Source organism: Solea senegalensis, linkage group LG6 (assembly GCF_019176455.1).
Source record: "Solea senegalensis isolate Sse05_10M linkage group LG6, IFAPA_SoseM_1, whole genome shotgun sequence".
Taxonomy (NCBI): Eukaryota; Metazoa; Chordata; class Actinopteri; order Pleuronectiformes; family Soleidae; genus Solea; species Solea senegalensis.
Genome location: NC_058026.1, coordinates 13838488 through 13864401, shown reverse-complemented (window position 1 = coordinate 13864401; position 25914 = coordinate 13838488). Strand labels below are relative to the sequence as shown.

Here is a 25914-nt window from a genome sequence, read left to right as displayed (position 1 = left end):
ACTGAGGGCTACTGTAAAAACATGGTGGTCCAAAATGGCCGCCTCTGCCGAGCTGACCCAGCTCCTGATATAAATATGATTATGCTTATTTTGAGGTAATGACAAATAACAATTCATATAATCGTGTTGCTATACATTTGCCAAATGAAAATAATTTCTCATGTACAGTTTGCTGAGGAAATATCTATAAATGGTAAACTGATTCAATTCAATCTGCTGTGTTTTTTTCCTTTTTCTTTGTTTGTTTGTTTCCATATCTCTGTTGACATCAGTGACAAATTTCAAGGTTCCCACACAAACAGCCACACAACCGGTACAACATGCTACACACATTTTGGCACATCAGCTGTTGTTGTCGGAAAGTGATGTGGTGACAAGTCAGTGAACCTCCCTGCTGCTGCTTTTTACTGTGGTGCACGCAGACTCTCTCTCACACACACACACACATACACAACACCAGAGCATTTGTTTGCAATTAGTGAAGAGTCGTGCCTTTGCAGCGCTCGTACAGAAAAACAAGAACCGACAAGAAGCTTCAACTAAATGATGTTTTCAGCAACCAGCATCACAGGTGCTATGGAGTCGTCTATTTATAATAAAGACAGGAGACACACCTTCTCTTTTTTGCGCTCTGCCAGCCTCTTTGTTATTAAATTCAGTTTGATTCCAGACCGATATGCTTGATTACATTGATCATAAATGCAACAAGTCTGTATTGATGTCTCCGTTTCCCGCCTGTAGACATGTAAGATGGCCAAATTCTAAGAAAAACAATGAGAGGATCAGAGACGGGGAAAATTGTGCAAGACATTTATGACTTGTGTGTATTTAATCCTCTTAAATAAATTCTTCTTAACAGCTTGAATAACACACTCTTAACGTCTCTCATTGATTTCCAGCTCTGAAAGATGAGACATATGACAGATATCGGTTAGGCTATAAAAAATATGAGTGAGATAGAACAAGATTATGATCTGTCATTTATCTTTGTCTTTCTTTTGGCCGGCATTGGGTTTGAACACAGTGTGTGAGCTTGTGTAATAACGGCACGCAAGTTACACTATAACACAGCTCACTCTGATCCTGTTATTGTATAATAACGTCTCCTTGCTGAACAATAACTTCTCTGTTTCAGTCCCGATGTTATATCCACACACAAACCTGCAAAAACAAACTGTGAAATTGTTCATATTGGGATTGGGATTTTTTTTGGTTTTACAGGCTGCAACTCTGAATGTCATCTCTGGCATTGTAATCTTCAAATAGAGGGAGAATCAGAGCAGGGTTTGTTTTGATTTTTGACCTGTGGTTGACTTGCGGTGGAATACATCCGACCAAATAACCATGTGCACGAAACAGGACGTCAGCTGTGAGCTGCGACAATTCAATATAATGACCTATATCAGTCAGTCAATCAATTAAAAATGTAGACCTCATTTCAGTAACACAGCATTTTTATATACAACATGACATGAGACAGGGTGTGTCACAAACATACCTTTCAAAACCACACCCCATTAACACACATATTCTTGGGGGATCTAATGATATCCGGGTGGCTTCGCCCTTGCCTCCAGTGAAGCTGTCATTAATCCAACCTTTTTTTTTTGCTTTTTTTTTTTATTAAACTTACATAAGTCCTTTGTCCTTTGTTTGATTATTGTAATTCCTTATAATCAAGCGGCACGAATAAGTCTATAAGAAAAATACAGCTCGTGTTCTGACACGAACCAGGAAAAGAGACTATATTTCTCCTCAGTTAGTAGCGTCACTTCGTTGGCTTCTTTTCAAATATTAATAATAATAATTATGATAATAACATTAAACTAACTGTCCAGGGTGTACCCCGCCTATCGCCCGATGTAGCTGAGATTGGCACAGCACCCCCCGCGACCCTCTGGTGGAGGATAAAACGGTTAGATGATGACTGACTGACTGACATTAAACTAAATTTAAACATGTGATAATGATTATTTCAGATTGAATTCTGAATTTTACCAGGAGCCAGCACAGAGAATATAAAGTGGATATAATGTGGGACCTCTGGACCTGGTTAAAACTGGCTCTTAAAATGCTGCTATAGGCTTGGGACTTGCTGTACAGAGTATTATAAATAAAAATGGTACTTGGTCTGAAAGAAAAAACACATTCTGCATGACACAGTCTGACTGCAGCCTTGAAGACCCTACAGATCAGGGCTACTCAATTACAAACTCAGTTGCACCACATTTTTCAAACCCAGAATTTTAGCGAGGCCAGACATTTTCCACAGCCAGTGAGGAGCAGGTGATGACACATTTAAAACCAGCACAAATGGATGAAGGGAATAATGAAAAGTGCAGAAAAACCAAAAGAAATGTACAGTATTAGCTGAAACTATTGTTTCTCTTTAAAATGAGTTGACCCAGGTGTCACTCAAAGTGCATGAAATCAAAAAGGTGCACTATATCAGCAGCAGTATTTGTTTCGTCTTTGAAATAAGATACATATTTGTCACCTATGATCCTCGAAGTGCATTTAACAGAATACAAAATAAATAGCAATGCTAATCTATCAGGCTACACAGAGTACTGCATTCACTGCCAGTTCTACTGTCCCTCAGAATCTTTGAGGGACAGTGAAAAGTGCTGTGTCTAGTTTTTTTCTCAGCATTTCTGGAGCGACCAATGGCAGAGCCACTAAGAGCCACATGTGGCCCACAGGCCACCATTTGAATAGGCTGGCTATAGATAATATCTTGTGTGACATTATATGCCTGTAGTTTGTTGACCACTGGGATACGTTGTGTTTAAAAATACACAAACTGTTTATTTCTTCAAGTGAATGTGAAACAACAATTGTTTTCTTTCTAAATTGTGGGATCTACAGAGAGAATATCAGCCAGTGCATCAGTTACATTACTATAGCATGTGCTGTTTGTTTAACTCCAGACTCACAAGGTGAGATGGAGGACTCGATAAGGACCTTACCTGTATCCACACGTAGTCCTGCTGAGTCCTTGTGTCCTTCACTCTGTATCTATCATCACCGTGATAGGAGGCTACATTATGGTGTTTTCTATATAGAGGGTATATATGTGTACTGGCAGAGAAGAACCCAGAAGCATGAAAGAGGCAGAAATCAGTGCAAAGGAGGTCAGAAAAACAGACAGGGGTCAAAAATACCAGAGAGTCAGAGCAACAAGGCAAACAAAAGGCACGAAACCAGGGGTGCGAACACAAAACAGTTGAGGAAAGTGCAGGAGAGCCTGGCACACATGACAATCTGGCAGAGGTAAAGTGAAAGCGAGCTGGTATATATATACAGGGCAGCTAATGAGCTGCAGGTGAGGAGAAGGGGCGTGGATCAACAGGTGAGGAGAATGAGCTGATTGCATTAGAGGGCAGGATCTGAAATGACATAAAAACAATAAGAAAATCTAAGACCGACTGTGAACTGTTACAATATGTTTGTTTACTGATGAGACTGATGAAATAATGATAAGACTTTACATCTTATGTTGTCCTCACAGAACATGATATAATGTGCATATAAAATACACATTCTAAATCCTTAAGTCTCATAGCATCAGTCACTCTGTGTGAACGTGGCTCTAAATTTGTCTCTCACCATGTGTCTCTCACTGTCATCTAATGCACTTGACCTCTGTTCTAAAATGTCTAAGACGTTTCTCTGAAGTTGCAAAAGAAAAAGGGCTGGAGTTAAACTGCAGTCTAATGGCAGTATTTTACTCGCAGACAAGACGCACATTTGTGAAGTAACTAAAGCACTCTCGTCTTTGCTGGGCAGCAGTCACTTTCCTGTTTGGCTCGATGCGCTGCACTTTGAAAAAAAGCTTTCTTTGCTTCTTATGCTCTTCTTATGCTCTTGTTGGGTTTATGTTTCCAAGTTTGTGTTATTCAAAACGTTCACACTGGGTTCATGGATGCATGCCTCATGCATTTAGTGCTTTCAAGTTCATTTTCACGTCACTGCAGCAGCATCTGTGTGTGTCAGTGAAACTACATTTCACGCGCTCCTCACTGCTTTGGTAACTGTGGATGAAAGTCAGCCACTGATGTTTACAGCATGCTCAACCTCACATCCTTTAGATCATCCATGGAAAGTCTGACCCCACTCCAATTTATATGCAAGTCTGGAGGATGAGGTTGCATAAGGTCTCAGTTTTAGTCATGTGATGATATGTTATTTAATTGGCATTAAAATATATCTTTACGTATGATTAGACTTACATAAAGCCCCTTTAAACTTCATGAAAACTGTTGTTCCTACTAACATATAAAATACATTTGTTATGAAGTTAGGAATTCATAATTAGAAAAACAAATCCCGACACAAGACAGACTGAAGAAGCTTTAAAGGGGCTATGTGTAACAACTGGACTTTAAAACTACTGCATTCAAAATGAAGAATAACTCCTCTCCTCTCGACCGATCTAAAAATGACATATCATGGTCATTTTGTGTCTTAGTAACTTAGCTCCTTTAAATATACACAGCACAAGTTAAACCACACACGTCTCTCCCCAACCTTGACACCAGTTGCATTTATGTAGTGTTGTATATGTGTTCCACATATGTGTGCTGTAACGTTGTGCAGTACACATTTAGAGTACTTTGAAAGGAAATGTACAGTGGCAGGTTGAAACCTGAACGCTGCTGCACATTGATTCAAAACTCTTAACTTTTCTTTATTTTTTAAATGACTTGCTTGTATTTCTCATCAGTGGACAGTGTGGACAGTGTGGACAGTGGAGTGGGTGAACAGGACAGGCTTGAGGGAAATTATGTTCCACAACACAATTACCTATTCTTGTAGGAGAAAGGTGGAGTCAGACCATGAAAAAAGACTTCAAATGCTGCTGTGTGCAACTTGTGGGGCGTATGTGTGTGTGTGCGCGCCTCATGTGTTCTGTGTGCACAGCAGTGTGTGAGTGCATGTACTCTTTGTGTGTGTGTGTGTGTGTGTGTGTGTGTGTTATGGGTGGGGGCTCTATGAATCGTCTCTCCACCCTGCAGGGAGTAGTGCTTCCTCTCCAGGGTTCAGAAATATCCAACAGACAGCTTTATTGTTCAAGGAAACCTACTATCTGTCGCTGCCTTTTAGAGGAGATTCGAGTAACTGACAAGTAGTCTTGGTTACACCCTGGCTCTGAGGAAGGGAGGAAGAGAGAGAGAGAGAGAGAGAGAGAGAGAAGGAGAGAGAGAGCAGGGGGTATAGGGAGGGGTTTTGTGGACACTCGATGTGCTGACAGGACAGAGGTGGTCACACCCAAATTGTGGCGCCTGACATTCTACAACAAACTGCAACACCCAACAAATGCACATGCACATGCACATGCACATGCACATGCACATGCACATGGAATTCACTAAATGTATTTTGTTACTTATTTGGCAGATTAGGATTTTACTCTATGTTACATAAAGTAGTAACAACAACAGTAAAATGCTACTTGTTACATGAGTTCTGCAGTCATTCTAAGTGTGCATCATGTGTGTAGTTGTGTGTGAACATAGCAGCATGTGAATATTGATAACTCCATTGTGACGCTTGTGATCACAAGCTTCAACAAGCTGCTTTTTCATCTATTTCACCTATAGAGTCAACAATTAACCCTTAAAACACAGAGCATTTTGGCTGCTTTTTTCCATTACTATGTTGAAAAAATGTACAGTGTATATACAGAGGTTATAGAAGAATATACAGTATAGCGTGTCTCATATTCGTTTTTCAGCACAACCTAGGCAATCTGATGAAAAAAATGTCACCAACTATATAAACACACCTGAGCAAAAAGTACTCAAAATGTTTAAAATTGGACTGAATTTGTGAAATTTGGAAATACGTCGCAGTTCAAAGTTCACATGGCTCGTTTTTATGAACAAAAAGAAAGGAAAAAAGCTCCATTTTGTGACTTCTGCACAAGTATTGCTAATTTATAGCACTACTAAAAATGTGATATAAAATGAATGACTTTGACTCAACAACACATAAGAAGACGAAAAACCATTTACCATTGGTGCACCTGCGGCACAGATCCGTGCCACGTGAGCACTAAGGGGTTAAGGGTTAACCTAATCTGCATGTGTATGGACTGTGGGAGGAAAGCAGAAGTGGGATCTGAACCAGTGACATTGTTGCTGTGAGGCAACAATGCTAGCCACTGAAGCATCATGTTTATTTTTAATACATTAGACAAAAGTTTGGTTAGGATTTTTTTCCCCCTTTCAGATTACATTAGTAATATCACAAAGAAAGTAACTACAAAATTAATTCTGCCGATTTTCCCTCATCAGGTTTGTTTGTGGCCTTTCATTTCATAAGAGTTAATGAGCTCATAAATCAATTGGTGCTGGCGGCCACTGTAACCTCAAATTAACTCTTATCTTACATCTGTTTTGCGAAATTTATTACACAGTTTACCGTCTCACACGCAGACTGATTATTTTTTACCTTCAAATCAATACAACAAAGGAAATACAAATGAGGGTGACCATAGAAGAATGCCTGTTGTCATTCCGACAAAATGCCTTGTGTTAGTTTGCGTAATGGTTTATCACTTGTGTAATTTAAAACAGCCACATGATGACAGGACGACAACTACAAAAGGAGAAGAAAAAAAACGAGAGCGAGTGAGCGAACGTAAGAAGCAGAAACACACTGTTAAATTATAATAAATTCACTCAGTTAGACGAATCACACACTGCTATGTTTCACTGAACACAACATTATGCAACAGTGACAAGTTAACTGACGTTTGGACAAGTGGTCACTGCTGCAATGTCTGCCTTACATGATGAAATATATACACACACACACACACTCACACAAACCTGTTTTTATATCTTAGTGAGGACACGTCATAGACATAATGCATCCCCTTACCTTAACCATCACAACCCATGGTGCTTTTCCACTCTACAGGCTCGACTGGTGACGAGCAAAGCATTCGTTTTCACTGTCACTGAATCATTAGAATCAGTTCATTGAAAAGACTAGTTCAGTACTTCCTGCATGACCAGAGCACGGACTCCGTCTGACACAGTCACTGAACTAAAACACGGATGAACGGGTTCTGATGCTTTAAGGACTTGCGTTGACTTCCATTCATTTGTACAACCTTAATAAAGTTATTTCCCTTACTTTAACCTAACCAAAATTCTTAGCCATAGACTTAACCAGTTCCTAACCAGTATTAGGTTATGCTTTCTTAGGTTCAGGTTTTGGGTCATAAAGTGGTAACAAAGTGCGCACACACACACACACATGCAAGGATATTGAGCCATGAATGTCAACAGTGTCAGTAAAATCAGCAGCAGATTTTATTGCTTCCATCACTCAGAATGATGCCGGTGCTTCAGGGAAAGTAGCAGCTTATCAGGATTTAGTGCTGTCGTTGTGCTTGATGAGCTGTTACTGACACAGTTTGACCCTTTGTACTGACCATCGCACTCTCATCTCAGCACATAAAGTGATGTTATGTGTCTTGACACAGATTGTCATTAATAATTACAGCCATCCACTTTATGTGCCACGTTAAAATGTGACTTTTCGCTTGGTTGGTGTGTAAAGGTGTCCTCATACAGACATAATTATTCAGACTGTAAACAGCGTGACTCTGTGGACAGCAGCCTCCATCCCTCCAACAATGGTTTGATGTCAAACCAGTTTTTACTTAACCCGTAAAATACCTCAACCACTGGTGTTACAATCAGCTTGTGGGCAGTTATTATAGGCTGTATATTAAATGTGGACATTGTGATGTCGATGTTCCCACTGAGAGGAGAACAAACGATTAAGTGTGGTTAGTGTATACAAACAGACACCAGTGTGATTGACAGCTGGTATCATCCAATAGAAGCCTGGTTGCAAGTGACTGTGTCTGTGAACTCCCGGTTGAAGGCTTCTTCAAAACAGGAGTTCAGATTCCTCATGCAAAACAACATAAAACTGAAACATGTGAAAGCAAACAACAACCATCTGTATAAAGTATCAGTGAGTCAGTGGTGAAAGTGCATGATCAATAATTGATCAAACATGTATGTGTGAAAAAAGATAAAGATAAATATATAGACATACACAGGCTTGGTGCAAAATGGAGATCATCAGCAGCAGCAGCAGCAGCAGCAGCAGCAGCAGCAGCAGCAGCAGCTGCAGCAGCACACGGGTTAGTAACAGAGGTCAGAGAACAGTGGTCAGGTGTTCCCAATCAGCTTAAGCACATCTCAGCTACACACCTGCAAGACAACCACAGCACAGTCCACGGGACACTGGACTGTGGCTCTGGGGCTGTCACAATGGATGAAGATGATGATCTCCATAATGACTAACCACCATAGACAGACACGAAGAGACTCATTCTTGTTTATTTAGAAGAAAACAGACGAGTCAGATTATGAAATGAATGTGTTGTGTTATTGTACAAATATGTTTAACATCTGCATGTGTGTATATTATTATCTATGCTCTGGTGTGCTAACAAGCTTACCTTTAGTACACTAAGACCACTAAGACCACTCAGTTTTGAAAGGTGTGATAACATGTAGCTTCACTGATCATTCACAGGGGTGCTAGTTGGAGACAACAATGCCGAAATGACCATTCTCTTCTCATTCTGTCCTCCGACTGAAACGTAACTATGGGTCCCCAAAGCTGCTTTATACTCCAGTGTTTTGCCATTTACTTGTGCAGCTATGTGTTTTTCTGTCATTCACATGCTGCCGGCACAGCTGCCAGGAGCAACGTGGGGTTAAGTGTCTTGACCAAGGACACATCGGGAATCAGACCCACAACCGTCGAGTTGAAAGACACGTCCCTCTACCATTAAGCTACCATTACTCCATCCCAAAAAGAGTGAAAAGTGAAAACTGTCCACACAAAAATCACAGATTTGGACCAACTAAAAAAATGGAATATGGGTCATGTGAGTGCATTTGCAGCAAGAAGACCCGGTTGAACAAGGGGCTTTTCTGCATGGAGTTTGCATGTTCTCTCCATTTGTGTGTGGGTTCTCTCCGGATTCTCTGGTCTCCTCCCACAGTCCAAAAACATGCAGATTTGGGGATTAGGTAAATTGGACACTCTAAATTGACTGTAGGTGTGAGAATGAATGGCTGCTTGTCTCTCTTTAACTCTCTTTTTTTTCCTGGGGTCAGATCTGTATTAATTTTGTCACTACAGGCTAAAGCAAGTGAACCTAGAAATGTAAGGACATTATGCCGAAAGAAGAAGAAATCTATCATCTGTACTGCACCGCTGACATCATACATACTGGGCTGACAGTATTAAAGTTGGGGTTGTAGGAGGATACATGCATGTGGTGGAGCTGAGAGCAGGGCAGGGCAGGGCCGAGGTAGAGTGTGGAAGGGTAAACAGAAGCCAAGTCAAATAAAACAAAACGGCACAACCCCTGGCTGTCTGCACGGCTTGGCAAAGAGTAGTTTAACACACACACACGCTCACAGACAGTGTGGATACAGTGTGCACACACACACACACACACACACACACACCCTGTTTACACACAGCACAGGCAGTATTCTAGACTCAGGGTGATCCTGCTTCCTGTCAGCTCACTCAACCAGGGAATTAAAAGAAAATCTCCCAAATCATCACGATGCTTGTGCCCTTTTCACACCGTAAAAGTAGCAGCTCTGACCCAGCAGGTGTAATCGGAATCGCAATGTGACGGTTAAAACTTGTGTCAAAACAGTGATCCACATGTCATTTCTCATGGAAATTCCAATTTGCCATTATTAATCATTTATTTAATTGAATTTATCATTCAGCAGTAACACAAACACACATATACCAAATCTTGATTGTTACATCACTGCAGGATTACTGAGCCCACTGCGCACACACACACACACACACACAATGGGCAGGGCTGCTGGGCGGGTGCTTATGTATCTGACAGAAAAGCCAGGAGCTTGTCAGAGATTAGCTGTATTGAGCCTCAGCGAGGATGTTTACGGTCATCTGCAGGGTGTGGCATGAAATTTACCTGCCTCATTAGTGCAGGAGGGGGAGGAGGAGGAGGAGGAGGAGGAGTGGATATCATGGAAATAACCTGAGTCCTTTTGTTGCTGCCTCATGGAAATCTCCATTCAGCGTTGACTGGTTTGGATCCAACAACTGGCCACTGTATTTAAAACAAACAAATGAGTGATTAGTGTAAGAACTCATTGATTAAAGTATTCATTCTATTGTCATTTTCTGCTGGTAGAAAGTCACCAGGTAATAAGGTTCATTTTTTATTTTTAACACTTTTACTATCATTACCCTGCATGATGTTGATGTTGATACAGCTTTGACGTCTGTGTTTACACTCAATAACTGATTAACACTCGGACAGATTTTTTTTCCACCCTTGTCTACTCCAGAAGCTGAACGCTCCAAGTTCAATAAAAATAAACTGAGATAGTCAATAATCAGACATTTAATCCCGAGCACATATTGTAGGTGATCAAGTTAGAAAATCATATTATGAATGATTTAGGGTATCTCTGGATCTGGATATAAGAATATAGACAAAACCTACATCTTATATAGACTTTATACTGTATAGTAGTGTTGCATTCACTTTTGGCGTTACAATACACACAATCCATGGAGACCAAAACCTGGTTCTAATGAGTCAGAACCTAATTTTCGCGGAACTGGCCAAGTTGAGGGTTACGGTTTGAATTGTGGTTAGGGGAAGGTTAAGGTTAGACATTAACTGGTTATGATTAAGGTTAGGGTCAGGTTAAGGTGTTGGTGCATTTGAGTGCATCACAGCAGGTAGTGCTTTATTTATTTATTTACTTACTGAGACTTGAGGGCACATTAGTTCAGTCCAACATGTGATTTCTGCTCTTCTGGCCTCCTGACCTAACTCTGCTTTACACTCCAGTTTCGCCATTCACCCATTCACTCACACTTTCATTCCCATTCACACACAACAACACACAGCAGGGACCCAAGGACACATCGGCATGGAGACCAGTGGTGCCGGGAGTCGAACCCACAACCTTCAAGTTGAAAGACAACTTGAGCTACCATCAAAGCGTACAAGTGTGGCATTACCAATCAGTGCAGGGAGACCTAAACATGATCATTTTGTGAAAAATCATACACTGAGCCTAATTTCAAAAATGAAATGTATACGGCTCTACTGTATACACATACGCACACACATAATGAATGACTTCATTATAGTTATTTTCGTTACTTTTCATCCCTGGCTAATAGGCAGCTCTGACCTGAGCAGCTGGTTGATTAATGGTTGCACTCTAAAGGATCTCAAACAGGTTCAGGAATGTGAGCAGATTTTGCTGCGAGCTCTGTGTAATTGTATCCTCCTGTTACTTTCTAGTTTGGACTTTGAGGAAATGCATTCTTCAACAAAACAAAACAAAAAAAAATGAAAAGAAAGAAGAAAAGATCAGATGGGGGGTGATTGGGGGTTTGGGCTTGGGTCGGCACAACACGTCCAAGGCAAGTGAGATGCTTTAAAGTGCGCATAGAAAATATGGTTCAGATTACTGGAAAAATAAAAGCCTTTTGTTTGTCGTTATAGTTGTGCTGTTGGTGTTCTGTCTGTTGTGCATGCTTTAAGGTAACAGATCACCAACTTGCCCCAACATGTTCTTTCTCTTCTTCAACGTCGGAGTTCCAGGAAACAAACACATGTCTGTGTTTTAAATACTGTGTACAGCATAATTCCATATGCCCCAAACCTTACAACAAGTCCATAGCGTTCAAAATGAGTGGCATGTTAAGACAGGAGGACGCACCGTCCCCTTCACCAGCCCGAGAAAAAAAAGACACCTGGCTTCAGATGTGTTGAATGGTTATGAAATGTATTTTACAGTACATTACAACCAAAGAAATGAAACAAAACCATGTGCAAGGAGAGTCAGGAGTAAGAGCAAAATGACTTTACAGTGTAAATCAGTGGAGTGCATAGGCGCACAAAGACACACAGACAGACACTCGGTTGAATGATTTCAGTGTGTTGAATACAGTAAATGATTTACAGAGTGTCTCAGCAGCAGCACAGGTCTCCAGAACTGAAGTCTACATACACGTTTGTTTTGCAGCGACAAGTAATCAATCAGGCACTCACAAGAAAGAAAAAAAAAAAAAGGTTTGTGTGTACTTAGGTCTCACAAAAAAAGGATCACAGCAACTGTTTCAAGTCTTCTGCTGAAACGGCATCCATTCCCCTTCCTACTCTGGCGAATCAGCGCATATCCAAAGGTGAAAAACAGGATGTGAAATGGACTGGATTTATTGTGTGACTCTTCCTGTCGGCTACTGTAACTCAATGTCATTTAAAAAGCACTGGATCGGGAAACTGTGGAAGACTATAAAGAAGGAAAGACCTCTGAATATGAGAACCACCATCCTGACCAGGATCTTACATTATTTAAATAAAGGTTCATTCAGATTGGGTTATCAGACAAAAAAAAACCCCACAATCCTCACTCGTCCCTTCATTTCACTTTCTGATCACTTTTCTGCAAATACTGTACGTCACTTTCATTCTCCTTACTAACAGAGCATCAGGATGATCCATAACATATCGTTTCAGGATATCGTCGGAGACTTTCAGCTTGTTTTACATATAATACAGTCAGTCTTTGGGATATTTGAGTCTTGTTCCGCACGGCACAGTTTGACTAACCCTCTAAAACACATGAGCGACACCACTCACAAACATTAAAAGATACAAACATACAAGTACAGGTGCAAATGTAACTGCTTTGTTTTCACAGCACAGGCTCAGGGAGACAGTGCTTTCTTTGGGGACGACTGGTCAAACATTTATTTACATTTGTTAGAGACCTGGACCAGGGCATTTGTGGAATTACAGGACTCAAGCACGCCATACTTTCATTTTTCCCTCACACATTTTGGTTGTAACCTGTTTTGTTATTAAAACATTCTTGAGCCTGGAAGAGGACAAACGCCTCCCTCTTCCAGAGTCTTCACCAGGCAGCTTCTCCTCTGGTTGACTTTACGTTTTTTTTTTTTACATTTATCATATGTAGTTAAGAACCCTCTGGAAGCAGGGAGTCCCCAGTTCTGTTTGTCTTTGCTGCTGCTGAGTGCCTTTCAGTAGGTGAAGTCAGTGTCTGTCCATCGAGGGAGTTTTGTAAGCCAAGGTTGATGAAGAGGTCCTGGAGGCGCGCGACCGTGCTCAGCAGCTGCTGCTTCTCCTCCTCCAGTGCGGAAACTTGCTCTTTCAGTCGACCCTCAGAGTGGACCAAAGCCTCCAACTGACTCTCAAGACTGTGCACACGAGCATGGGATACCTGGTGGTATGGGGGACCAAATTGGGGTTAAAATGGAGAAAAATTGGCTTTAGGGCTGGGTCAAAATATTGATTTGGTGATATATCGTCGTCCTTCCTCGTGCGATACGATAATCGATACGCCAGGGCAAATTATATATTTTAATTAACAAATTAAGACACTCTAAACTAAATAGTTCCTGCTAGTTTCACTCACCAGGTGTCGCTACTTGATGTCTCAAATGAATGAGGGGAGAAGTAGAGTGAGTTTACAGCAGGATAATGGTGGCTACGTTAAGAGATGCTCCATCCACGTTCAATACAGACTTTAGTACTTTGTTCTCTATATTGTGAATAAATAGAGAAATCCTGCACTTAAGATAGACAGATATCGTGAGGCATCACTATATGCTTGTCTTTCAGTATATTGATTACCACAGAATCATACCCGGTGATTCCCACCCCTACTTTGTGTTTGTGTGATGTTCGTACCTGTAGCTCCTCAAGCAAGTCCATGTTCTGCTGTCGCAGGCTCTGGTTGGTTCTCTCCAGCTGAGCGGCTCGCTGGTTTTGGTTGAGAGTTGGGGGCGTGTCCAGCAGCTCATCCTGGAGGACGTGGTACTCTACCTCATAAGCTTGGAGCTGCTTGGACAAATCCATCTCACAAACCTTGACAGAGAAAGTTTACAAAGCTTAACATTTTTGGAAATCCAGAAATCTATCAGAAGTCCACAAATCTACAAACTACTTCAGTTTCCATCACATCAATTACAATAATTGCAATACGCCTTGATGTCAGTCCTGCAACAGTTATGCCACTTTTATAATGAATGAAATGTTTTTCACCTTGTTCACATTTCTTGTGGCCTTTGACTGAGCTCACCTGTTCACAAAGATGTGCTGCCAGACAATTTCCTTTACTTTCCGGTTAAACAAGATCATCCAAGCCACTTATTTGAAAATTAAATTAAAAGCGAACTCCAACAAAGTCAAAGGCTTGGGTGTGTTAATAGAACTAATTGTTTGTTTCTTACTTCCTCACAGTGACGTTTATTTTGATCTCTGACGCAACCCGGTGAGTAAAAAATGTTATCAACACTGGAACGATGGCCATCGCTACGGTCAAACGAAACCTTTTAATGTCACACATTAACCAAAATGACTAGTTGCAATCATTGACCTACATGTCCCAGATTTATACAACAGTAAAAACAAACAATGGAGGGAGATGTTCTGTACACACGGCTCCACACATCCTGTACACTCCCTGTTGTTTGTGTGTGGCACAACTGTGAGTCACACCACAGTGAGCATATAGACCGTCTGACGTGAAGTGACACCGGAGGGAAAGTACCGGCAGGCTACAGCGTGACTCGACACCCTTCTGCTATCATGTGGAAATTACAAGGTGAAAGCACACTTCCTAAACTACAGCTTACCTTGATAACATCTCTGCATTATGTGCTCGATGTATCAAAGTCCCAACAGCACCAACCGTCTCCAGACAGCTGACATTCGACATTAGCACACATCTAATTTTTTAGTTTGTTTATAGAGACTGACTTGTAAGTAAAGTAATGACACAGCGCGATGCTGTTGACTTTGACAGTGGTTTTCCCTGCTTTTTCCCCCACAGATAATGACTCATGGGGTGAAAGGTTAAATGACTTCACCGACACTCCACCCATCAGCTGCCTTCATCACTGATACAAGCAAAGGGTGTGGCTCGCGCTGTTAGCCGCCGTCACTCAAGCACAATACCATTCTTTATTGTGTTGTTTACCTATACAATGAACAATAAAACAGGTAAGAGGCTGTGGCAGAGCAGTGTAACAGGTTCAGTCACTATCTGTTTTGTCTTTTTATTTGTCTTGCTTCCAGTTATTCTCCATGGCTGAAAGATGTAATATGTAGCATTTCTGGATGAAAATGCTATCATTCCAGGAGTAATTCTTTTATTTGCTTCATAATCTTGCCCCTACCTATTTTTGTCATCTGCTCCAGCCTTATGTTCCCTCACAGTCACTAAAGATTTGCAGACCAGCTCCTCTTAGCTGTCCAAAAAACAAGGCTGAAGCTTAGAGGGGACCGAGCTTTCTCTGTTTCACCTCCTAAATTGTGGAATGAGGCCTGACTCCACATCAGGCAGGTCCCCACACTTCTTGTTTTTAAATCTCGTTTAAAATATTGATTTTATTTGGCTTTCAACCCAACTTATTTTCTTCTTCTTTTATTGTCTTTTTTATCTGTGACTTATGTATTGTTGATCTTTCTTAGCCCTGCTATTGTTGGTGTTGTGTCTTGTATACTGCACAAATGTGCTTTATAAATAAAATAGGATTGGATTAGAAGACTAATGTTATATATTTTGTTGCGTAATGTACTTATAAGTCTGCACCAGCTTTGTTGCTTTCATGTGATAATTGGATTTTGGATTGGTCAGTCTTTGAGTTTAACTCATACAACATATGTATGTAATGCTCCAGCATGTCTTGAATAAACCTGGCTTTTTGGACCTTTTTCACATGGTGTTATTCACAAACACAGATTTTACCAGTATCATTACTTAGGGTTCCCAGTCATTCATCAGTTTGATGGGATAAACGCTCTTGTCCTCATCTGCACCAGTGTCAGTGTGTGTTTGCCCTGGAAAAGACTGGCGACCTGTCCAGGGTGTGCCCCCGCCTTTTGCCCAATGTCAGCTGGGATTGACTCCCGCCCCCCCGTAACCCACATTAGGAGGATAAAGTGGTAGACAGTGAGTGACTGTTCTATTTTTTGCTTCATTGTTAACAAAGAAAGAAATAACCAACTTAGAAGACAAGTACTTTCTAGGTAGCCGAGGCCTGATTATTGTTCTGTGGCAGAGGTTGTTGTGACAGGCTACTTTCATTAACAATCAAATTGCTTGTGTCAGACATGAAAACAAACACATAACACATGCTTGGAGCTCATTATCTCCAAAAGAATTTTCAAAAGAAAAAGAGACAGACTCATGTGGGTTTTTAAAAATGCGATTTGATACATAAATTGAAAATAAAATAGAAATGCCAGACTTCTTTGAATTTGTTTTTAAAAAAGTAACCAGTAAGTAGCTCTATCTACGTGAACAAAGTTTTATCAATTTTTCAAATATTCAATTTAAGCAATCTGACCTGCACAGAGTTGTCTGACTGTCCATAAACAGTAGTAGCTGATCAACCGTGTCTCTTATTTTCCAAAAGATTGTGTTCTTCAAACTACGCTCGAACAATGTGCTCTCCAAAATGAAGCTACAGACTCAAATTGCTCCTGCTTTCAATAAACAGAATAGGGCAAATACATAAATAAAAACAGTATAAATAGGAGGACATTTACATCAATCCAAGCATATTTAATTTACTGCCAGAGTTCTTTCAAAGTCTTGAAAACGAAAACTACAGAACTGCTTTTTGTTCCCGCCATGTTTCTATCCATTTCTGGCAAACATAAACCACCCTTCTTGATCGGAATTAAATTCCTTACTGAAAAGGCTGTATTGCACCAGAATGTTTGAATTTGTGTGTGTTTACATGAAGCATTCTTGTTCGTCAGGCACTTATTACAATGATTTGTGTCCATGTAGACATAGCTGCTGTTTACCCCTGATTTCCAAGAAGATTAACAATTTTTTTAATGAAATACATCTAAAATGGTAGTTGTATAGTTGCACTTATATGACTATAATCTGACTTGTTTTCTAACCTGATTAATGGTCTTCTCCATCTGCACCAGACCCAGGTTCGGCAGGGTGGTCTTGATGAAGTCAACGATGGACTCGAGGTTGTCGTGCTGCAGGATCAGAGGTTTGTGGCTTCCCAGCAGACTCAAGGCCACTTTGAAGATGACCTCTGACCCTTGCAGGAACAACATATCTGAGGGCCGACAAAGAGTGGAAGATAACAGAGGAAAAAAACCCAAAAACAAAGTGGATAGATAGTGGGTCAGAAGAGGTTGTGCCATGACGTTTTTTAAAATTACATAATGTAAAACTGACTGACAGGTGCACACAGCACAGCTTATTGTGTTGATAGGGGACTTAAAGAGCTTTCTAAATGATAGATGCTTTTACGTAAGAAGAAGAATTAAGTAAATATAAATATAGGCCAGGGTGAATATAGAGAAGAGTAGGTGTGTGAGTTTATGTGTGTGCTTTTATGCATCAGGGTGGGGCAGCATTGCATGAGATCATGCAACAGATTAAGGAATGGGAGTGGAGTCCCATATTCAGTATAATGTCAAACACTCTCAAGTGCTTCGATGCCCACACATGTACTCAAATGAGTACTTTCACTGAACTTTCACTGAACTTTCACTCCACCAGGGGTGGAGTGGCTCAGTGGTTAAGACCGGTACCCTGTGTGCGAAAGACATCATGGTCGCAATGGTTGCAAGTTCGACTCCACCCCTGGCTGATTGTAATCAATTCCATTGTAAGTCGTTTTGAATAAAAGCGTCTGCTAAATGACATGTAATGTAAGCTAAAGCTACCCCTATCGTTATGCTAAGATGAGCACAAGGTGCCAGTCAGTCGGGTTCAGTGTGTGAGCACCATGTCAGAAACTCAGCATGACAACAGGAGGGACGTGAGGCGGTGTTGCAAATGTGTTTACATGTGCATGACTCACTGGTATTGCACTTATTTTAAACTGAACATGAAACTTGAGTTTATATCTTCAATTCCACTCACATCTCTGTTCCACACTTTGGCCTTTGTCAGAACTTTGTTTTACCAAAGATGTAAAGTATAACTTGGTTTTGCCAAATGCTGACTATAGCTTTTATCATTTCAATCGTGCTCAACCACTTTTCATTAAAAACTTTTGTCTTTTAGATGGTGAAAGAAGAAACATATGAAAAAGAGACCAACACAGCAAAGGTATTTTATGTGAGTGCAGATCAATATATTACTGTAGCTTACCAAAGACTCTGGCCACGAAGCCGAGGGGGAAGTGCGAGGCGAAGGCAGTGAGGAACCATGGGGTGGCATATAAGCTGGGTCCGATTTCTTGCTGCTCCAGGTGGGTGTAAAGATCCCTGTGGTAGTCATGAAGCAGCCGCGACAGCTGGTACATCTGAATCTGACATGAACATGCCACATATACACTTCATTTTATTGATCTGACTGGAAGAGTATATGGTTTGGACATGGTGTAAGTAGGTGGCAAACCAGATATAATGGCCACTATCATGATCAACTCTGCAGGCCATGGGACCTATGTTACCAGGTAGAAACTGCCTAAAATGTGTAATTCATAAATGTAAATAAGTGTCCGTTACATTCAAGCCATTGTCAAGTGAGTTCACAGAATACTGTTTGAGCCTGTTGGCTCCACTGGACTGTCTCTGTATTTCTCAATCGAGCAGTGTTTTGAATCTTGTGTCACTCATCCACATTCTCGCACCGTGCACAGGAAGACTGACTGAGTCAAGGAGCACAACAGCAGCATTGTGCTCGCAAAGCAAGTCGACTGCAACAGGTTGGAGTATTGATGAAAACACAGAGAATTGCCCACAGAATGTTTCACATGTGAATTCTACTGCTTGGTGAAGGTGAATTTCATTTGGCAGAAATTGAAGATAGAATACTTCATTTTGTGTAAAATCAACTGACTGTATGAAGTGCTTTTCTTTATATCCTAGTGAGAGCCTTTAATATTTATATCAGAAGTCTGATATATGATATACCTGATATTAACTGAAGGCTACAGGGTCAGGTAAGGGTTATACAGCAGCAACATGCAACTTCGCCAATAAAAAAATAGACCTGGATTTTCAGCAAAAGGAATAAAATGAAAATAAAATAGGAAATAAAAATAAAAGATGACACCTCTTGAGACGGCACTAAAAGCAGAAACAGGACTGTGGGCAGACACAGATCCCATTGCCCATTGGTCTTGGAAACCATGTTTTTGTCACCTCTGTTCTTTGAGTGAAGGAATAAATGCTTCTAACAGCTGGGTGACAGAGAGATTGGGGTGCTGCAAGAACACCTGGGTAAACGGCAGTGTTTCGGTAATGACTGAGAATTCCTCGTAGAGCAACAGAGGTTACGCACTACAGCTTAAAACAAACCAAAGATTTTATACCGTCTGCCACAAGCTGGTTGAATCACTACATCAGACAAGCTGGTTGTTCACTACATGCAGCTGTCAGCAGGCACGTAGACCTTGGCTTGAGACAAGGCCATGCTCTGGGCACCCAGTGAATGTGAGAGTGCATTTTACGCAGGTTATGAAAAATGTAAACACAATAACCGTGGAGTATATACTTCAGGCATGATGCAGCTTGATCTTGGAGAGTATATTCATCCCGAGTTGCAGTAATTAGATCTTAGGCTGAAATCCGACACTCAACTATACTTAATATCAATCTGAAGCATGACTCCTGTTAACCCCTCACATCAGCTAAACTCTCAAGCAAACAAAGCATCAGAAACCACATCTTAACTCTGCCAATGACATGGCACCTTTAAAATCTGTCCCCTTGTTTGAACGTGAAGCTGTAAACTGATCACCGTGATTCTGTCAACAGACGGGAGGGACTGAGATGCATCACATTTCACATAAATAATCTCAGACAAATACAACAATTGATTAACGGGCATGTGAAAGTTCTGTGTGTATGTGCACATTTTACCTGGAGGATAAACATGTCAGGCCTGTACTGTTTACGGATCCCGATGTCATACATTAGAAATTTCAGCATGTTGAAGGCGTCCTCTTCCCCCATGTGTAACAGCAGTACTCCCGCAATGAAGGACAGACCTTGGCAGTAGCCCACCTACAACAATAACAACAATGACAAACTTGGACTAGAATTAAACAACTTTGACAGTCAAGGCCATCAATTGATGGAGAGGAGTAGAGCCAAAGGACGGCTGAAGAACTGAATGATACCTCAGGGTCCAGCAGTGAGTAGGCTTTCAGTATGTTGTACAAAGACAACTGTCCTGCCCCCAGCTGGGCTTGGAAATAAGGATGAGTAGGAAAAGTGCGACCTGGGAAAGAAGAAAAGACGAACCATATGAGTTGTGATATACACCTGGAAGCTCAATAATGGCTTTAATAAATATATTTTACTTTGACTTTGACTGACAGACTCCTGGAAAGAATCTCAGTGAACTACAATAAGACGCCTAAGCCTATGTGTGGGCTGTCAAAGTATATGATGATGTAGGATTTCACACATTCTGTTGTTGTTAAGAAAGAAGCATGTGGCAACATGCTTAAAAACATGTCCATGAAAGGAGACACACATGAATGCTCCTGAGACTTCCCTCAGAGCCTTAGCATGTAAATGCAGATGCTACATACAAAGTGACAACATAATGACAACCTGCAATCTGTAGAACATTCTTTACATTGACAGGCTGGTAATTGGCAGGTGTGTGTGTTTGTGTGTACTTGTATTAGGACCTTTTCTAGCATAAACACTGGACCTTTCAGGACCAGCATTCCTCAGAGAGACCAAAACCTGGTCCTTACAAGGCAGAACCTAATTTGTGAGGAACTGGTTTAGAGCTAAGATTTGAATCATGGTTTTGCATCATGGTTAGTTTAGGCATTAACTGACTATTGTTGAGGTTAGGAATAATGCTTTGTTTCAGGCTGTCCAAATGAATGGAAGACCATGCAGTGTTGTAAAAAGAATAGCTGCACAAACCTGTGCGTGTGCGTGTGTGGACTGAGCTTCTTGACTTACAGAGTGACAATAAAACTCTGGAGAAGACAATGACAACTGTAAGTGGTGGTGGTAGGGTGTCTTCTCTTTGTGAACAAAATGCTAGAGCTCACACCCTTGCCTGAAGCAACATGTCTGTGAGCATGTAGCACTGTTTTGTATACTGAATGTTAGGTGTGGTACCACTGACCTTAAAAGAACAAATACTGCCTTCCTATTGCTTAACTTGTGTTAATTCAATAATTCACGTGGAGATATTGATTACTATGGTGATAAATGTCAGATAAATAATAAATATTATTTTGCATCTGAGGGAAAGTTGGAGAAACCAGTCTTGTGGTTTTAAAATTCTTTATGGACAATAAACAATTAAACAGTAAAACATTACAAATCGGAGGTAAAATGTGTGTTCTGTATCTTTATTAATAGAATGTTTCTGCATGGCATTAAAAAGAAGATACAACACATATTGAATGCTTTCAAATTTCTATAAAAGCAAATGTATGTTGTGATTATAGGCCCACGCACGGTTCTGCTTCGCCTAATGTGAAGTGAACCATGCACTTACAAGTGAAACAATGACAACATGTCACAGTCTGCAGTGGGCTATTGCTTACAAAGTGTGGCGATATGTTAACTGACATTCAATTTGAACTCTTTAATTAACATATTCATAAAGATGGCATAAATATTCCGTTAACAAAAAATGCTCCCCCAAGCAGCCTGCACAGTGTTATGCAGTTGCTAGGCAACTAATTTTCCTCTCTCCCTTTCTCCCTGGCACTGATAAAGACTTGCAAACTTACACACCACTAAACCCTTCACAGCTAATTGATGCCGTCATATGGAATTGGGAATAGGAAATAGATGCTTTGCAGGGATATTCATGATAACAACCGATAAGACAGTTAGTTTTGAGCTATTTGTTTCATAAATTTGTCAGGCCTAGCGATATATTTCGTTTATCTCTCTTTTTGTTACAGCGAACACAAGGCTTCAAGTTGCAATGTGTCCTCTTTTTGCTGCTTCAGTATCATAAACACTGTGTGTGTGCTTGTGTCCTTCAGAGAGTAACACCTTTAGCTTCAGACGTGTCAGAAAACCATCACTGTATGTGCTGTTACAACCGTCTCCACCCTATTTGATGTAGAGTGAATAACATAATAGGCAGATGAAAGACACAAGGTCAACAGCAAAAACACACAAGGTTAAGTGCCGGGATGAATATGTGGGTGGATGTGTAAATAGGGTGTACGTGGGTGTTATATGGGTGGGGTGTGTGTGTCTGTGTGTTTGGGTAGAAGGTGTTAAGAGCACACGTGAAAGTGTTTCAATACTAAACTTCGTAAAGTGCATAAGGGACAAATTGAAGAGAAAAAAAAAATTTCATCTTTCTAGAATAAAGTCATAACATTACGAGAAAGAAGTCAAAATATTACGAGAAATAATTTATCACTATTTAATTAAACGTATTATTATTATTATTGTTATTTTTATTATTATTCGCTAGCCGTAGTTCCACTCCTCCTGGATCCAAAAATGTAATTCGCTTTTTTTTCCAGAAATGACAAAACCTCTTTTAACAGCACGCAGATGTAACCACGACAAGCCATTTCCACCTCCAAGAGGAGATAGATTTCCTTCCACCTCTTCGAAACATACTCAGTTTCTTGCACAAGTAATGATAATGTGACGCTGATGTGCCAAAAGATGAAGTATTTCCTTATTTGTGAAGCCCAAACCACAAAATGCTCCGCGTTCCTCATCTTGACGCAGGTTGCAGCTAGTCCTCTGAGATTTTGCTTGAATCGTTATCGTAATAATACAACTTTATTCTAGAAAGATTTGAAAAAAAAAATACTTTATGGACAGAAAATATATAATATACAGTATTAAACAAATGTTGGAATTTAAATAACTTTTAAGGCCTCTCGTTTGAACCTCTGCAGATATCTTGTATATAAAATAAAAAACGTGTATACGTATGTGTAGGAACAGTGTTTACCCTACAGATTATTGGACACTAAATTAAGATAAAAAAGTTGTGAACTCTTCAAGAACCCTGGCACAAGAGCACTGCTGCCGGAAACTAATTCTGGGGGAAAGACACTATGTGCGTATTTGTGTGTACGGTATTCAGAATAGCTTCATAATTAAGCATTTGAAAATGGGTGAGTGAACAAATACAGGGTGTGTGTGTGAGTGTATGTGTGCATTACCCAGGTCTATGAGGATGGCGTGTTGCTGCGAGGTGAGCTGTTTCAGCAGCTCTTTGTATGGAGTGTGATTGGCAGGTGGTCGGGACGGCACAGTCTGCCTGAGCAGATACTGCTCAGAGAGAAACTTCCAGATCTCCCCGCGATGCTGCCTAGGGACTCCTGCCAGAGGTGACAGATGTGAGGGGGGGTTGTGATGGGTGGGGTGAGGTAGGGACAAGATGGTACAACATGTTTAGGTGTCAAACCCGATAGCAGTGCAGGAGTACGACTTGTAAAGAAAAGCTTTAATCGGAAAGAAAACAAGTAATCATAACTTCATAAAATGAACCAAACAATCTCCAAACACAAAAATAAGATGACATTGAAGATAGTGACAGCGAATGCAAGAGAGGAGCTATTATTTTCAGTTTACTTGAACAGCTGGATGAAGCAGAAATATCACATTTTCCTCACAACTTCCACCTCTTTTATAACCATTTGTTTGTTTGTTTCACTGGCTGTGCCTGCTCTGCTATAGTGTCATAGCACATGAACAAAGCATTATTGCTATCAATCCCGGTGAGAGATTGAAGTCATTATGATTAATTATATTAATATTTATGCTCAATGTCAATAAATAGCTTTTGTATAGTTGAATGATTGAATATGAATCAATGTTATGGTAATCAAATATGGCATAACATGGTCAGAAAATAATTCAATGAATTAATTATGCACAGCTTTATCCTCCACAGGAGCGTCACCAGGACACTGGTGCCAATCCCAGCTGACACAGGATGAAAGGCATAGGAGTGATAATGCAATTGTTATTCAAAATTATATGTGTGACAGATAACCATCAGTTTAAGTTCACGATTGTGACAGAGCTTGTCTGTACTATTTCTGACAGGCTGTCAGATTGTCATGATGTTTGGAAACATTTTCTAAACTGCAAAAACAAGTCATGTCAGCCCAGTAATTTTTCTGAGAGCATTTTTTTACAGTCAAATATACTTGTAGGAGGTATGCTATGGTTATGGACAAATCAGTGAATGTTGTGTTTAATATTTGGGAAATCAAGACAGAATATTGTTATTACAGAATCATATTTTATGTAACTTTTCTAAGTGTAATCCTCAGACTCAGGAACACCCTACTCAATCCAACAAACATTATGTAAATCTTGTGTGTTGTTGCCGAGCAGCTTCACAACAACAGTTAAGTGTTAAGGTATTTCGAGACAATTATATATTTGGTTTCTAGAGATAAATGGAAAATGTTAACTATTCACACACATGATTCACAATGAATAACGAGCCATAGCCTGCAGCCATTGAGTGTAGATATGCATAAAGACTGTGAGTTCATTTGCATTTTATTTGTGAAGAGGCAACCAATTCACCTTGGTCAAAAGCACCTTAAATGCAACAATGAGAGAGGGGCCAAGTAAATCAGGTAATAAAATGAAAAAAGAATTAATGGGCTAATTAACTTGGTAATATAAACTCTATTAGCATAGGATAAAGAGGCTGATTACAACCATCAAGCTGTCAACATTTTAACATCAGAAGAGGGCATTTAACCTCAAGACAGTAAAACACTACTCTTGTTTTTTTTTTGATACATCAGCTTGCGTCATTATCTATCTACCGAGGATACTTCTCAAAGTTGCAACATTGACATTTGTCGGCCAGTGTCATCTCTGTGTGCATTTGCCTGCTCTAGACTTAAGACCCCTCCTGTTACAGTATGTTGCTGTATATGCTGAAGCCAGAGGAGGTAACCTTTACTGTCCTCCCTGCAGAACATGCTGATACTAGAAGATGGACAGAACGGAAAAATCTGACAAGAAAACATGGACTTAAGTTGTCCAAGGGAAATACCAAATTCAATATAATCACTAACACTGGATTAGAAATGACGCATTCATGTGCTCCCTTTCTACTCCGTTTGCAAAAACAGCACTGGCCGAGGCTGATGATAAGGATAAGTGTTACCAAACACATTTTCAGTTTCATAATTCAAGCTCTAGTCAATATTTGCAAATACCTGAACAATATATTCCAAGAAACACTGATAAAAGCATTTGTAGGGGCAAATATATACCTTGTGCAACAGCAGCATGTATGGTCTCTGTGTCAAATTTGACCTTTGCTCGCCCAGGAGTTCCCAGCATCTTCTCCCACACCAGAGTGACCTCCTTCAGACATGGGGTGATTTCCTCATAGTCCAGCTTTAGGCGCTTGTTCTGTAGGTTGCTTTCTGAGGCTAAAACACAACGTAACACAATGTAAAATATGTCTCAATAACGTGACACTCTCAGCTTGGTCCTGTGATGCGTACGTTAGTTGCAATAGCTTGGCAGGAGCGAATGTGTCTGTGCTGTAAAGTAGGAATACATGGGCATGTACTCATAGACTGTATATAAATTGTGGACATCGTCTTCCAGTTTGGTGGGTGAAGCTAAATAGGAAGTAAGGCTATACCAAATGGCCATCAAGCGCGCGATTCTGCAAGTGTAGTTGCAAAAAGAAGTCTGATTGACTGGATAGTATATGGAAAAATGAGCCTCTCGCTTGATTTATAACATCAATAAGCATTATATTAAAATACTATAATTGTCTCAATAGCTAGTTTAGGGTCTTCTCCAATAGCACATAATGTCCATTTTGTAAATTATACCCATTTAGAGGAAAATAGATCATAACATAAGAACATAAATGAGTGGAC

At 40.4% G+C, this 25914-nt stretch overlaps 1 protein-coding gene across 4 annotated transcripts in view; it reads right to left on the bottom strand.

Annotated features, from left to right (window-relative positions):
- Positions 1–11912: 11912 nt before the first annotated feature.
- tbc1d1 (TBC1 (tre-2/USP6, BUB2, cdc16) domain family, member 1) overlaps positions 11913–25914 on the bottom strand; it is a 44329-nt gene continuing 30327 nt past the window's right edge. For all 4 annotated transcript variants that reach the window (XM_044028519.1, XM_044028520.1, XM_044028522.1 and 1 more), the window contains 8 exons: positions 25291–25452; positions 23206–23364; positions 20203–20303; positions 19943–20086; positions 18225–18384; positions 17009–17178; positions 13778–13954; positions 11913–13307 (listed from right to left, as the gene is read on the bottom strand). In XM_044028519.1, coding sequence (XP_043884454.1) covers positions 13044–13307; positions 13778–13954; positions 17009–17178; positions 18225–18384; positions 19943–20086; positions 20203–20303; positions 23206–23364; positions 25291–25452 — 1337 coding nt within the window. In that variant the 3' untranslated portion in view covers positions 11913–13043. The remainder of the gene's footprint in view (positions 13308–13777; positions 13955–17008; positions 17179–18224; positions 18385–19942; positions 20087–20202; positions 20304–23205; positions 23365–25290; positions 25453–25914) is intronic.